Source organism: Protopterus annectens, chromosome 14.part0 (genome assembly GCF_019279795.1).
Source record: "Protopterus annectens isolate FY-2018-M chromosome 14.part0, PAN1.0, whole genome shotgun sequence".
Taxonomy (NCBI): Eukaryota; Metazoa; Chordata; order Ceratodontiformes; family Protopteridae; genus Protopterus; species Protopterus annectens.
Genome location: NC_056748.1, coordinates 1,113,615,855 through 1,113,631,872, shown reverse-complemented (window position 1 = coordinate 1,113,631,872; position 16,018 = coordinate 1,113,615,855). Strand labels below are relative to the sequence as shown.

Sequence of the window (16,018 nt, the reverse complement as noted above, 5' to 3'; positions counted from 1 at the left end):
GACTTACTTATCTTGACCAGAAGTTTGTTAGAGGAGCGAAAGAATTTAGGTTAGAATAAGGAGAAATAAGGTCAGACAGTATAGGAGTATTTTTAGGTTGGTAAAAATTCTGTGAACAAAAGTAAGTTGGGAGAGTAGTAGTGTATTTTCTAGTTCAAGCCAGTGTAGTTGTTGTAGATTGTGACAGTGGTGAGTTGAAATGGGTTTCAGTGGCAAATCTAGCAATGCTATAGTATGCATTTGCTAGTTTAGTAAGGTTATTTTTCTTTAGGTTTGTGTATATGGATGAGGCATAAAGAAGAGTAGAAATAAGATGAGAGTGTGCAAGTGTGATTTTTGCTTGTGGAGTTAAGAAGGTTTTAATTCTATATAAGGAGCCAAGCTTTCTATTAACAGTTTTAATAGTGTTATTAATATGATTATCAAAAGTGAGGTTATTGTCAATTAAAATACCCAATAGCTTAGTGGTAGAGTCAGGGCTATATGTGTGCCATTGTTGGATGTAATTGTGAAGTCTAAGAGGGAGACTTAATATTAGGCCTGAAGAGTAGGAGTTTGGTTTTAGCATTCAAAAGGAGGCAGCGTTTCAAGAACCATGCCTCAACTGTGCTAAATACATTCTGTGTGAGGGTTTGTAGTTCAAGGGAAGAGTTTGCAGAGCATATGAGTGTGGAGTCGTCTGCATATTGAATACAAGTAGCTTGAGGTATTGCTGCATGTAAGTCATTTATGAATAAAGAGAAGAGGAGAGGTCCTAGGATGGAACCCTGTGGTACTCAAGAGAGACTGGCAGAAGGGATGAAAGAGTATTATCCCAGAGAACTGCCTGTTGCCTGTTATTAAGGTAGGAAGTGAACCATTAAATAGCTTTGGTATCTAGAGAGAGGGATTCAAGGGTTTCTATGAGCATATTATGGTTTACCATGTCAAAGGCTTTGACAGGTCTATAAAGAGTGCAGATGACAGAATATTATTATTTCGGTTTCTGTTTATACATTCAGTAAAAGATAGGAGAGCTGTTGTAGTACTATGAAATGGCCTAAAGCCGTGTTGACAGTTGGCTAGTAGGTTATATTGAGTAAGGTGGTGCATTAGCTGATGATGAATACATTTCTCCATGATTTTTGCTAAGGAGATAAGAGTGCAATAGGTCTATAGTTGGAATAGTCATTTGAGCTACCACCTTTGTGTAAAGGAATTATGTGGGAAATTTTCCAGATAACAGGTATGGTACCCTCACTGATGGTTCTATTAATAATGAGAGATATGGGATAGGCAACTTCTTCAGCTGCTTTTGAAGGTATTCAGATGGTAACTGATCAGCAGAAGGGGTACAAGGTTTGAGTTTTGGATGAGTTTAAGGATGTAAGAAGTAGAGATAGGTTGTAGTTGGAATATAGGAGATTAGTAGATGTGCCAGCATGAATATTTGCTTTGTCTATAGTAAGATGACTAGCTAGTGAATTAATGGTGTCTGTGAAACAGGAGTTAAAGGCATTGGCAGTTTGATGTGAGGTATTCTTTTCGGTCCCAGAAGGTGAAGGTGTAGTAGAATGGCCTGGGTGTAGGAGTGAATTTAGGGTTGACCAGAACCTTTTGGGGTTGTTATGATGAGTTTGGTGTAGTTTACAATAATAGTTTTTTTTATCTGTAAGAACAGCTTTTTAGTGCTATTTCTTAACTGTCTAAAGGTTTGTTGGTCTGAGGTTGTTTTTGTACATCTCCATTTAGCCCAAGCTTTGTTCCTAAGTAATATTTTCTGTTTTGTCTCTTTGGACAGCCAGGGGGCAGGTTTAGATTTAATTCTGATAGATTGTTTTGGAGCATTATGAGAAGACAGACTAGACTTAGTTGTGTGATAGTTATGGTTATAAAGTTTAAGTTGGTTCTAGGTGGGGGGGGGGTCTGAACAGGAATTATAGGGTTGCACTATATGTGGATGGGTAAGTAGGGTGGGTGATGTAAAAAATGCCTAGTGGGAATGAGAGTGATTGGGAGTATTTTGTGTGGAGCAACTTGGTGTGGCATAATGTGATATGACTTGAGGAGCTGTGGTTGGTGGAGGTGATGTGAGGGTGAGCCGTGGGTGTGGCTGTGATTGTTATAAATGTAGAGGTAGTGGGGGTGGGAGGTAATAGGGGGCAGGGGAGCAGAGAGAGCCCGAGCATTAGCAAGAGTGAACAGAGCGGGGCAGACCCCACCAAGACAAGAGTAAAAAGTAAGTATTACTTTACAAATCTGAACACTTTAAACCAATTTTGAGGTCTAATGGCTTACCAGCAAGCACAATGCAATTGCTGAAGAGCACTTGTGTCCTGGTGGGAGACTAGAAATTTAAAGATGGCACAGTTTTTTCACCTTTTCAGTTACTGTATGGGAATAGAGTGAGGGGGGCCTTTAGATTTGATTCATGATGAGTGGGAGGATGAGTGTGAATCCCAGAAGGAGTCTGTTGTGGCATAAGTCTTAAACCTCAGGACAAGGCTTAGGGAGCTCATGGGCATGTTTCAGGAGAACCTAACAGGCGCCCAACAGCAGAAAAAGGTCTGGCTGGACAGAAATGCTCAGACCTGAGAATATGCTATGGGACAGCAAGTTATGGTTCTCATTCCTGTCTGACACAATAAGCTGCAGGAAGCTTGGGAGGGACCCTTCAAAGTGGTATGGAAGCTCAGTGATTTTAACTACATGGTAGAACTGCTAGACAGGAGGCAGGGGCACAAACTGTACTATGTTAATATAATGAAGCCTTACCATGATAGGGAGGTCCTTGTGCTGAGTATTTATAGTGATGGCAGGAGGAGTCTGAGTGGAATCTATGGCTACATCGAGCCAGACAGTAAAATTCCAAGGCTAGGTGGGGCCTAGAGTTGCAGTCATATGACATAACTGTGCAGCGCTGTAGTGGGGTAAGCAATGCCAATGCAGATGGGTTTTCAAGAGAGGATGTGGGTTAATGTATTCTCAGACAGGCTCATTCCTCTCAAGCAATGTTTCTTCAGGGTCACTTGACAAATTAGCTTGAATCTTCAAAAAGTGGAGTGCTGTGATGATGTGAGGTATTGCCAGCTATGCCAGCAGAAGTAGGGCAGTGGATGTGTAACATATGCCAGCACAGCTAGCTGGAGTTTTGTAAATAATTATATGTCATTTGTATATCAAACAGATTTGTACAAGTGCTTGTGCTGAAAATGTATTTGTAAAGCTGTTTGTGCTAAAAAATGTACCAACAGTGGGTCCTGGTGGACAGAAAAAAGTAATACACTTGTATGTCAGACTGTATTACAATTGTTGAAACTAATATTATAACAGAGGAAACTGGAAGAGAAGAGGTTAACCTCAGTCCAGCTAACTTTGAAAAATATCCTGAGATTAAATGACTTGACTTAGGCCTTAAAGACTGTATCTTACAGTTCTGAGTGCAACTAGAGACGAAATGTCTGAGAAAGCAAGGACAATGTATTATCTCTAGCAGTGAACGAATTGCTACCATGGAAGGGTGGAAGTTTGAAATTGTGTTATGACTTCCAGAAGCTGCAACACATCTTAGCAGAGTTCTATGTATGTGTATTATTGACACATTATTTGCAAGATTCTGAGTTAGTTGTTAGGAAAGGGGGTAGCATGGGAACCAGAAGTCAGATGACCAGATGCATGTGATGTCATTCTCTGACACATCACTGAAGTGATTTCTTTAATACTAGATGAGACTGAAGTCTCAGAGCACTCTGTTTTTGAAACCTGACATAGAAGGACCCCTCACCTTGTCATCTTGCCTTGCTATAGTAAGTGACCAGGGAACAGTAATTCTTTAGATCAGTCAGGAAAATATAGTGAAATCAGTCAAGTACTATTTTTCTGTATCTGTGTGACTATTCATCTGTGTTACTTTAATATTTCCTGTGATTGAAACTCTGGTGTTTATTCTAAATAGATATTCCATATTTTCATGTTCTTTTATTATTTATTAAATATATTTAAACTTTTCATTGTGGTTGGTCCTTTAAAGAATATTTTAACCTTTGAGAGTACTCATATCTATTTGGTGACTCTGTGGCCATTCCTGATAGCCTTATGTATTAATATTAATTTCACTTAGTATAACTGGGTACCCTTTAAGAGCCTTAGACTATCTGTCTTTGGAGTGTCTAGTGGCAGTAACTACCTTATAATCTGGGCAAAAGGGGGCATACCTAGTCAAAGTAAACTTTACTGTCATTCAGAAATCATACAAGTGCAAACAAGTGAACAAAATTCCGTGTCTCCAGACTCAATGTGCAGACAATATATAGACTATTTTCACAGACATCTGCACGTATAACACCTAGCTATTACATCACGGACATGCAGGTAGGCAGACTAATACACATTTTAACACTTTTCAAACTGAACACTTACTTGCATATGGCTTTAGTACTGCACCGGTACTTGGTTAGGTTAAGACATTGCACAGAAAGAGACATTTGAGCATTGCACTGTGAACATTAGAGTACCGCACTGTGGACCTCAGAGTTTTGCACTATGGATAATTTATGAATTTACAACATGTATTGCACTAAAAGAAGAGATATTTTACTGCATTGCTACTGCTCTAGATGGCCTATAAGTTACAGTCATGGTAAATATTGCACAAAGTATTAGATGGGACTGGTAACCAGGTTAATGCACAATTTGAGACAGTTGCTACTGACCCAGTTGGACAACATGGAGTTTAGTGATTACTAGAGTTCAGTAGCCTGATGACATTAGGAAAGAAGCTGTTCTTAAATTTCGTAGTTCTGCAACATATATTTCGGAAGTGTTTTCCAGATAATAGATCCAGGAACAGTCTGTAAGCAGGGCGAGTGCAGTCTTTAATTATTTATCTGGCCCTGATGAGACATCTGGATCAGTACAAGTCATGGATAGGTGGTAAGGTGGTCTTAATGATCCTCTCTGCTGTCTTCACCACTCTCTGGAGATATTTGCACTCAGAGGTGGAGTAGCTTACATACAATACTACAAGGCTGTTCATCACGATGCTTTCTATCATACCTCTGTAGAAGGTAGTAAGAACTGTGAATGGGAGATTCACTCTCCTCACCCTTCTTAGAAAGTGCAGTCTCTGGTGTGCTTTCTTGACTATGGCATTTGTATTTGTGTAACAAGACAAGTCCTCATCGATGTGCACTCCCATACATGTGTGTGTGTGTGTGTGTGTGTGTGTGTGTGTGTGTGTGTGTGTGTGTGTGTGTGTGTCTGTCTGTCTGTAAATCAAATCTCAAAAAGTGTGTGTGTCAGGTGCTTGAAGCAGGGATATAAAGCACTGGTTTCACAGTGAGGGTGCAGGAGGACTTGGCTTGGACACTCAGCTGAGGACTCAGTTCTACAGCTGTGCCAGTGGAGAGTCTTACTGGGGACCTGGAGACAGACAGAGAGAGAGAGAGAAAGACAGAAACCCAGACCCCAGCCTGAGTGTGTTCTTGATGCAGACAGCTGCATCTGGAAATACTGCGTGTATCTATTTTTGTTCCAAGTGAATGTCCCTCTCCAGTGTCACTGGTGAGGATTCAGGCTCCTTGATTACTGGCCCAGACAGGGGATGTCACATGATCTTTGACATGGATCTTACATAAGAAGTGACAATGGTCTGCATTAGTAAATCATATCAAGAGCAACCATTCCTGTGCAACTAGTTTTGCCTTTTAGTTGCTTATATATATATATATATATATATATATATATATATATATATATATATATATATATATATATATATATATACACTAGTATATAACTTACACACAGACAGACACATGTCATTTGCAAGTGACTGTAAAGGAAACTGACAAATGTAATTATAAATCAACAGGTCTTTTGAGTAGTTTCTCAGAATTAAAGTAAGGACACTGTAAGCATGAAGGCACACAATGATTTAAAACAAGGTAGCAGATGTTTAATATCAGCCCTAACCTGTAAACATAGGTTCATAGGTTCATACGTTCATACTAGGCTATCTGCCCTGGGGCAATTATAAGCCTAGCCCGATTCTGTATGGCTTATGCCACCCCTTGATTTGAGTATACTGTGCTCTTTTTAAGGTTTAGTTTACTGTGCCTCTGTCTAATAGTGACACGGGAGTAATCCCTGGGACAAACCTATGATCCCCCATCCATCTATCGAGATTCTTCTTGAAGAGATTCAGTGAAGTGCTCTGCCTCACATGAACTGGAATTCTATTCCAGAGCGAAGGGAGCCTCTGAGTTATGAACCTGTCCCTCCAGCAAGTCCTATTTATTTCTGTGCTGAGGTTCAAGTCCCTCGAGCGTGTGGCTCTAAGGGATTTAGATTTACTGAGGTGGAGCATGTCCATTAATTCTGGATTTGACATAGCTTTGTATGTCAGGCATAGATCGCCTCGAAGTAGGCGGTATGCAACTGAGTAGAGCTAGAGTTTTTTTAACTGAGCAGCATATGGCATCTGTTTGAGACCCTTGATCCTCTTGGTGAGATACTTTTGGGGTCTTTCTAATTGCTGCAGGTGTCGGGTAAGGTACATCCCAAAAGGGGCATTGTATTCTATGATGGGCCTGATGAGGGATGAATAAAGGGGCACGATTACCTCTCTTGATCTAGATGTGAAACCCTTCGTGATGAGGTGGGCTATGCAGAAGGTCTTTCTAACCACTTTGGCAATGTGATTTGTTGATTGCTATCAACTTGGGTCCCCAGGTCCCTAAGAACTTTCTCTGTACTTAATGGGTTTCCGCCTATGTGGTAATTTGTGGGCACATTGTTTTTGCCAAAGGGTATGACTATACATTTTTTGGCATTTAGCTTTAAACCATGGCACTGGCACCAGTTATCTGTCTCTGTGAGACCTTTTTGAAGGATGTTTGTGTCAGCTGCAGAGTCGATTATGGCGCCCAGTTTGCAGTCGTCTGCAAACTTGGTGAGCCATAGTCCTCCCACATTTGCCTGTACCTCGGAAAAGTATATACCGAACAAGATTGGTCCCAGGACAGAACCCTGTGGGACGCCACTTGTGACCTGTTTCAAGTCTGACATGGCTCCAGCAACTCTCACTCTGTGGGTTCTGTCTTTGAGCCAGTTTGTGACCCATCTTGTGACATACGGGTTTATATTTAAGCTGGATAGCTTATCTATGATGCCCAAGTGGGGTATTGTGTCAAATGCCTTTGCAAGGTCCAGATAGGCTGTGTGGACTACCTTCCCTTCATCTATGGCTTTGGTGACTGTTTCGAAGAAGTCAACCAGGTTCAAAAGGCAGGATCTGCCCTTGACAAAGTCGAACTGGGTAGGATCTAGTGTCTGTAGGTCCCCAATGTCTTTGTTTATGAGCTCCATGATGATCCTCTCCATAGCCTTGCAGATGAAGCTAGTCAGGCTTATGGGGCAATAGTTTCCAGGGTCCGTAGAGACTCCACCTTTGTGGAGTGGGACCACTGTTGCTGTACGCCAGTCTGTGGGCACATATCCTGTAGTGAGGCTGAGATTGTATAGCTGTTTTATTTGAGGGATTAGTTCCTCTTGGAGCTCATGTAGGACGCAACCTGGGATGCCATCTGGTCCCATGGAAGCAGTGTTTTTTGCTTTGGAGAGGGCAGCCTTCACCTGAGCATCAGAGATGTTTGGAAGGCAGCCCTCTGCTGGAATAGATACTTGCTCTTTTGGAGGGCAGGGGGTGGAGAAGTTTGCACTGAACCTGTCTGCCAGGATACTGGCGATGTCTGTGGGTTCAGTGTATTTTTTGTCGTTTAGAATCAACTCAGAACAAGTCTGGGAGTTGCATCCCAGGTTCATAACATAACTGAAAAAAGCCTTATGATTGTCTTTGGTATCCTGTGCAATTTTTCTTTCGAAGCTGGCCTTGGAGGATTTTATGAGGGATCATAATTTTTTGCTAGTACTGATCAGAGATGCCTTCCCTATTAGGGATTTTGCTCTATCATGTAGTAGCTTCCTCCTTCTGTTTTGTACATACAAAATGGGATGTGGTCTTGTTAGATTTTTTCTAGAACATTTGATGCAGTGACTCATACTTTCTTAATTTTAAAGATTTTTAAGGAGAATTCCAAGACTTAATTAATAAAACTGTTTTGACACAGAAAAGGCTGTAGGTACCAAAGTGAAGCAGGAACTTATAACCACAAAACACACTTCGGAACTGGTTCACAGAAGGATTCCAATCCAGTACAACTACATTAATTTTACGAAACACAGAATCTATTGAGCACTTTCATCTTCATTAAAGATAACATAATAATTCCATACACTAAACAGTTCATTTTTAAATTTCACTGACAGGAAGTGAACTACTTCTACTTTGAAGGGGGATATTATAAGCAAACAAGAGGGGTTGCTTTGGCAGCGGCCTGTGCCCCCCTCTTTGCAAACCTGGTTTTACTACATTGAGAAAAGTGTTACATGTCTAATTCCCCTTTTATATAAATATGGTGTTGTATTTTTGTTTTTTGGATGATATTTTTGTATTACGGAAAGGCACTACAGCTGAATTGGATGAATTTATCTAATGTATAAATGCTACCATTGAATTTCTAAGATTTACTCATAGTATTATATTACAAGAAGTATGTTGCCTGGATGATAAGTTAACCAAGTTTCTAGGGGGCAACAACTTAAAGTTGTCTTTGAATAGGAAAGGAAATTTTACCAATTCATATCTATTTTTTAATAGTAATCATCCCCTTTATCAGAAAAAAGGGATAGAAAAGGGTCAGGTGGTACTAGTTGTCTGTATAACATCCAATTATGGGTGATTTGGTAAAGGAACTAGGTTGTGCAGCTAAACTGTTTTTAGAAGAGGATACTCTGACCATCAAGTTACCAACTTGAAAAAAGAATGGTGGAGTACCAGATTTACTACTCTTCAAGGTAAGAAATGGAGGGGTGAAAATTGTGCCAACTTGAAATATGATGAACACTTTACGAATGAAACAGAATCAAATTACACAAGATCCTTGACACTGAGATAGAACCATGACACGGTGGTCTTCTTTTTCTTTTAGCTGTTCCTGTTAGGAGTCACCACAGCAGATCATCTGTTTCCATTTCTTCCTGTCCTCTGCATCATGCTCTGTCACACCAACCACCTGCATGTCCTCTCTCACCACATCCATAAACCTTATCTTAGACCTTCCTCTTTTCCTCTGACCTGGCAGCTCCATCCTTAGCATCCTTTTCCCAATATACCCATCATCCCTCCTCAGCACATGGCCAAACCAGTGCAATCTCGCCTCTCTGGCTTTGTCTCCAAACCTTCCAACCTATTCCTAATCCTGTCCACCCTTGTCATAATCAGTGCAAATCTTAGCATCTTTAACTCTGCCACATCGAGCTCTGATTCCTGCCTTTTGTCAGTGCCACTGTCTCCAACCCATATAACATAGCTGTTCTCTCTACCCTCTTGTAGACTTTCCCTTTTACTCTTACTGGTACTCGTCTGTCACAAATCACTCCTGAAACTCTTCTCCACCCACTTCAGCTTGCCTGTACTCTCTTCTTCACCTATCTTCTACACTCACCATTTCTCTGAACTGTTAATCCCAAGTATTTAAAGCTCTGCTCCCTGCATCCTCACTATTCTTTTATCCTTTCTCTCATTCACACACATATATTCTGTCTTAGTCCTGATGACCTTCATTCCTCTCCTCTCTAGAGCATATTTTCACCTCTCCAGGGTCTCCTCAACCTGTTCTATACTCTCACTACAGATCACCATGTCATCAGCAAACATCTTAGTTCATGGGGACTCCTGTCTGATCTTGTCTGTCAATCTGCCCATCACCATTGCAAATAAGAAAGGGCTCAGAGCTAATCCTTAATGTAATCCCACCTCCACCTTAAATGCATCCATCACTCCCACCGCAGACCTCACTGCTGTCACACTACCCTTGTACGTATCCTGTACCACTTTTACCTACTTCTCTGCACTCCCGACTTCCTCATACAATACCACATCTCCTCTCTAGGCACCCTGTCATATGCTTTCTCTAAGTCCACAAAGACACAATGCAATTCCTTCTGACCTTATCTGTACTTCTCCATCAACACGCTCAGAGTAAACATCGCAGCTGTAGTGCTCTTTCCTGGCATGAAACCATACTGCTGATCACTAATGATCACCTCCCTTCTTAACCTAGTTTCCACTGCTCTTTCCCATAACTTCATGCTGTGACTGATCAATGTTATCCCTCTGTAGTGCTGTAACTACACCACCATCACCAAGCACATCACCCTTATTCTTAACAATCGGTACCAAAACACATTTTCTCCACTCCTTGGGCATCCTCTCACTTTCCAAGATTTCAATAAACAATCTGGTTAAAAACTCCACTACCATTTCTCCTAAACACATCCATGCTTCTACAGGTATGTCATCTGGACCAACAGCCTTTCCATTCTTCATCCTCTTCATAGCTATACTTACTTCCTCCTTGCTAATCCATTGCACTTCCTGCTTCACTATCCTCACATCATCCAACCTTCTCTCAACTATGGTATGGTGGTAATACAGAAAATCATTCAAAAGTACTGGGAAACTTTTCAAGGTTGCCGATTAGTCCAGCAATTTTTTCCAAACCCCTCTTATATAGTTATAAAAGGAGACATAACATTAAAAACCTTCTCAAAATGGTGATAGAGAAAGACTAGGGCTTAGGTATGATAATGTAGGTACTTACAAATCCAGTATGTGCCGTCAGTGTAACTTTATGGCACACCGCACTGATATCAAGCTCCCTACTATTTACATACCTATTACCGTTAACAAATAGTTTAATTGTCTTTCAAAAGGTATGGTTTTCCTTTCTTATTGTAAGTTGTGTTTCTCATTTTATGTTAGGAAGACAGAGTAAGCCCTAAAAGGAAGGGTCTATGAGCACTATTATGAGATAACTAAACAAGTGGAAATAAATGCACTACATCAACATTTAAAAACATGTAAGAAAGGTGCACTCCTCTTCTGGGTATTAGAACAAGTAGAACCAAAACCCAGGCATGGACAGTGGGAGACTTAGCTCGAATACTGAGAATTAATATGGCAATTACACATTAATGCGAGTCTACCCCCAGGAATTAATGGATAGCTGTCACTATGTCCAGTTTAGAAAATGCATGCAGCCAAGCTATAACAACAACTTTTTTCAACAGCATTTTTTTTTATAGTAAAAAACAATAATCGCATTCATAAGCTGATGGTAGGAACATTGTCAGTAAAACTAATGATCACTTTATGTATTTTATCAAAAGCTTTTAAAATGTAACAAGTTTTCTTTTAGAAAACAACATACAAGTATTAGTTTTACTTGGAGTGTGTTATTATAATTACTTTAACAAATTAATGAGTGTGAGAAATTTTGTTTTAATTAGGAAGTGATGTAATCAAACGTACTTGCACTTCTCATCAGTGAGATTTAAAAATGAATTGTTTAGTGTATTGAATCATTCTGATGAAGTCTTTAATGAAGACAAAAACACCCAATAAATTCTGTGTTTCAAAAAATTAAATGAAAACAACATAGATACCATGGCAATAAATCCAGTAGCACTTCTAATAAAAAACAGAAAGTAATAAAACCAAAATGCTCCAGAAGCATAACGTCTAATAAAAAGTAGTAGTTCTGGAGCATTTTTGTTTTACTGTTTTTATAAAATTAAAGCAGTTGTGTTGATCTGGAATCCTACTGTGAACCATTTCCAAAGTTTTTTTTTTGCGGTTGTTTTGACACTGACTTAAAGAGAGAAGAGAAAATATTCATTTGAATAAAATGATGGGACAGAGTAATGTGGATAACAAATTCTGACATTCATTACCCTTGCTTTGGGGTCCTAAAAGGTTTTAAGGCTATGTGCAACTTGTTCATTTATTCACCATAAGTGCTGGAGATCTATAACTATCTAAGAAAGATATATTAGTAAAACCTACAAATGACATCAAATGGGAGGTATTGTGAACTGTATAAACAACCAATTCCATTCCAAGAAACCTTATAACAGGTATGTAACTCAGCAGGGACTTTAAAAGCTAAACCTGAACACAGACAAGATGTGATTACTAGGACATGGAAGAAAGAGCTACATTTTTAAAGTTATGCCAAAATGAAAGACAATTCAAATTAAAGAAATCACTATCCTTAGGAACAGAAGTGTGTATATAGATCATCAGATCATAGAAATTACAAGGCAACTGACTCATACAGCCATTTAGATCTTGCTAGTACCTCCCCTCTGACCAATCCTTTTCTCATTAGCAGATCCTGTACTAAAGAAACTTAAAATATCATAGCCTTTATCTACTGATGCATCTCCTCAATAATTCCAACATTCACTTGTGTGGTAATTTATCTCCTTGAAAAATCTAAGTGAGGTCCACTGTTTTAATATCTGTGTTTAACTTCCCAGTACATACAAATAAGAATATGGAGTCATTCTACGGGGAACATCTCAGAAAAAAATATATAAGAGCAGAGAATTTACAAAGAAAAATTAGGAAGGGACCCATAGGGACAAAACATCTATCATATGGTAAGAGTAAAAAAAGTGTTGTATTTATTATCTTACAGGTAGTTGAGAAGGGATTTGATCGTGGCCCACAAAGCAATGGCATATGAAGATGTTGAATGTTTATATATAAATAAATATTCAACAGGTGTTTACAAAGCTAGAATAAACTTCTACTTACTCTAAATAAATAAACAAATAAATGATCAAATAAATAAAAGAAAAATAAAACAAATTAAGGCCTTAACTACCTTTAAGAAAGCAGTGGACAACTTCATGGGAAAAGTAAAAAATAAATCATTATGAATGGTACTTGAAAGCAACAAAGCCCTTTGTTTGCAAACTGATATGCAATGTTTTGTTATGTTACATTTTGTCATATTACCAAAGGCCTTTCTAGTGCCTGACAAACAGGTATTTTATCATCTCCCTATCTCTACATTCCAAGGTACACTGAAATTAGAGCCAAGATGTTTAGCTGAGGTGCAAGGTACAGCCCCCCCACCCGCTATAGCACTTTGTGCTCCAGAGCTGCTACCTTTTTTGTTCATGAATTCTGCACAGATACATACACACACACATACACACACACACACACACACACACACACACACACACACACACACACACACACACACACACACACACACACGCACACACACACACACACACACACACATACACACTCATGTACATGTGCACTACTTTGATATGCTTGCTTCTCTAACGTTATGAACTTGGTGTAAGATGAAAGGGAAGTTTATGATCCTCAGAAGTTAAGACCTGCTGTTGTTTGGGAGGTCATTGTTGTTGCTATCAAATATTACACACAGTACACAGTTTCCACATACTTTTGTTCTATTACTGAATCTCAGAAATAATATATCTGCACATCCCTTCTTAGAAAAGCATTACCACTGTAATTTGTAATGATATAGCATTGTATGAAACACTATGACATTAGGCTTACACTGCCTGGGAGCATTCCTGTAGGTTACATCGTCTCCGGATTGGTTTGGGTTTCTTGCTGCCATCACAGAAATTCCTGTGGATCATTTTGTTATTGCTTTTTCTCCTGCAGCCATATTTAGTGAATTGTATACCTAAAGTAAGGATGAAACACACACAAGGAACAACTTTATCCAGTGAAAGCTTCTACTCCATAACAAGCAAAGTTAATAATTTATAAATCATAAACATCAGTGGCTGCACAGGGGGATTAAAATAAATAAGTTAAGTGTGGTGAAATAATAAGGAAGAGAGGCAAAGAAAACATAAGTCACAAATTTCAGCAGCATCCATTCTTGGGAAAAGATTCTTCAAGTGTTTAAGCTGTCCCATCAAATGAATCAATAGAAGTCTTTCACTTCAACTCATGATTAAAGTTGCACTGTCATAACCTTAGTATAACTATTAGTTTCTATATAAAACCATATTCTTACAGAAACAGAAACATAAGTGAAAACATTCTTATTGCACAGAACATCTCTGCTTACATACAGCAAGTGACAGTTCATTGAATTATATCGTGTGTGGTACCTGGACACGTTATTTCTTGACATTAAAATCCAGGATTTTGAATAGTTTATTAGAAAGTGGTGGGGGATACCTGCATGTACTGCTGATTTCCAGTGCTTTTAGAAAGTGGTGGGGAGATACAAACAGGTACTGTTGAAGGCTAACGATAAGGTATATGGTGAGTTGTATGAAAGGCTGGACACTAAGGAGGGAGAAAAGGACCTGTACCAACTGGCTACACAGATGGACTGAGCTGGGAAAGATGTACAGCAGGTAAGGGTGATAAAGGATAATGAGGGAAATGTACTCACAAGCGAGAAAAATGTGTTGAACAGATGAAAAGAGTACTCTGAGGGGCTGATGAATGAAGAGAATGAGAGAGAAGGTTGGATGATGTGGGGATGGTGAATCAGGAAGTGCAACAGGTTAGCAAAGAGGAAGTACGGACAGCTATGAAGAGGATGAAGAATGGAAAGGCTGTTGGGTGCATTGACATACCTGTGGAAGCATGGAGTTGTTTACGAGAGATGTCAGGGAGGTTTTTAACCAGATTGTTTAACAAAACCTTGGAAAGTGAGTGGATATGAAGTTATTGGTACCAATTTTTAAAAATAAGGGTGATGTGCAGAGATGTAGTAACTACAGAGGAATAAAAATGATCAGCCACAATACAAAGTTATAGGAAAGTGTAGTGGAAGCTATGTTAAGAAGGGAGGTGATGATTAGTGAGCAGCAGTATGGCTTTATGCTGGGAAAGAGCTCTACAGATGAGATGTTTGCTCTGAGCGTGTTGACGGAGAAATATAGAGAAGGTCAGAAGGAGTGGCATTGTGTTTTTGTGGACTTACAGAAAGCATATGACAGGGTGCCTAGAGAGGAATTCTGGTATCATATGAGGAAGTCAAGAGTGTCAGAGAAGTATGTTAAGAGTGGTACAGGATATGTACAAGGGTAGTATGACAGCGGTGAGTTCTGCAGTAGGAGTGATGGATGAATTCAAGGTGGAGGTGGGATTACATCAAGGATCACCTCTGAGACCTTTCTTATTTGAAATAGTGATGGACAGATTGACAGACAAGATCAGACAAGAGTCCCCATGAACTATGATGTTTGCGTATGACATTGTGATCTGTAGTGAGAGTAGGGAATGGGTTGAGGAGACCCTGGAGAGGTGGAGATATGCTCTAGAGAGGAGTGGAATGAAGGTTAGCAGGACTAAGACAGAATGTGTGAATGAGAGGGAGGATACAGGAATGGTGAGGATGCAGGGAGTAGAGTTGGTGAAGGTGGGATTAGTTTAAGTACTTGGGATAGACAGTTCAGAGTAATGGTGAGTGTGGAAGAGAGGTGAAGAAGAGAGTACAGGCAGGGTGGAATCAGTGGAGAAGAGTGTCAGGAGTGATTTGTGACAGACGGGTACCAGTAAGAGTGAAAGAGAAGGTCTGCAAGAGGGTAGTGAGACCACCTCTGTTATATGAGTTGGAGATGGTGGAACTGACGAAAAGACAGGAGTCAGAGCTGGAGGTTACAGAGTTAAAGATGTTAAGATTTGCATTAGGTGTGACAAGGATAGACAGGATTAGAAATGAGTACATTAGAGGGTCAGCTCAGGTTGGATGGTTTGGAGACAAAGCCAGAGAGGTGAGATTGCATTGGTTTGGACATGTGCTGAGGAGGGATGCTGGGTATATTGGGAAAAGGATGCTAAGGATGGAGCTGCCAGGTAAGAGGAAAAGAGGAAGGCAGTGTATTGGTAAATAACTTAACATTTCAAGGGGAATGCATAGTAATAAAACTGTGAGGAGTATTTCTAGGATCAACTCCTTCATTTGGAACACATCATGAAAGGGCTCCTGCTTGCAGCTACAGAACTTGAACAGGCATAGTTTGTTCATCTGATATTAACATCAACTGTACATAAGAGAAAGTAAAGTACACTGTGCTCCATGAACAACAAAGATGGTCATGCATATAGTTT

At 39.7% G+C, this 16,018-nt stretch overlaps 1 protein-coding gene across 3 annotated transcripts in view; it reads right to left on the bottom strand.

Moving 5' to 3' along the window:
• The window catches only part of ADAMTS14 (ADAM metallopeptidase with thrombospondin type 1 motif 14), a 1,616,175-nt gene that overhangs the window by 102,711 nt on the left and 1,497,446 nt on the right, over positions 1 to 16,018 (bottom strand). For all 3 annotated transcript variants that reach the window (XM_044056898.1, XM_044056897.1, XM_044056899.1), the window contains one exon: positions 13,493 to 13,625. In XM_044056898.1, the coding sequence (XP_043912833.1) occupies positions 13,493 to 13,625 (133 nt within the window). The remainder of the gene's footprint in view (positions 1 to 13,492; positions 13,626 to 16,018) is intronic.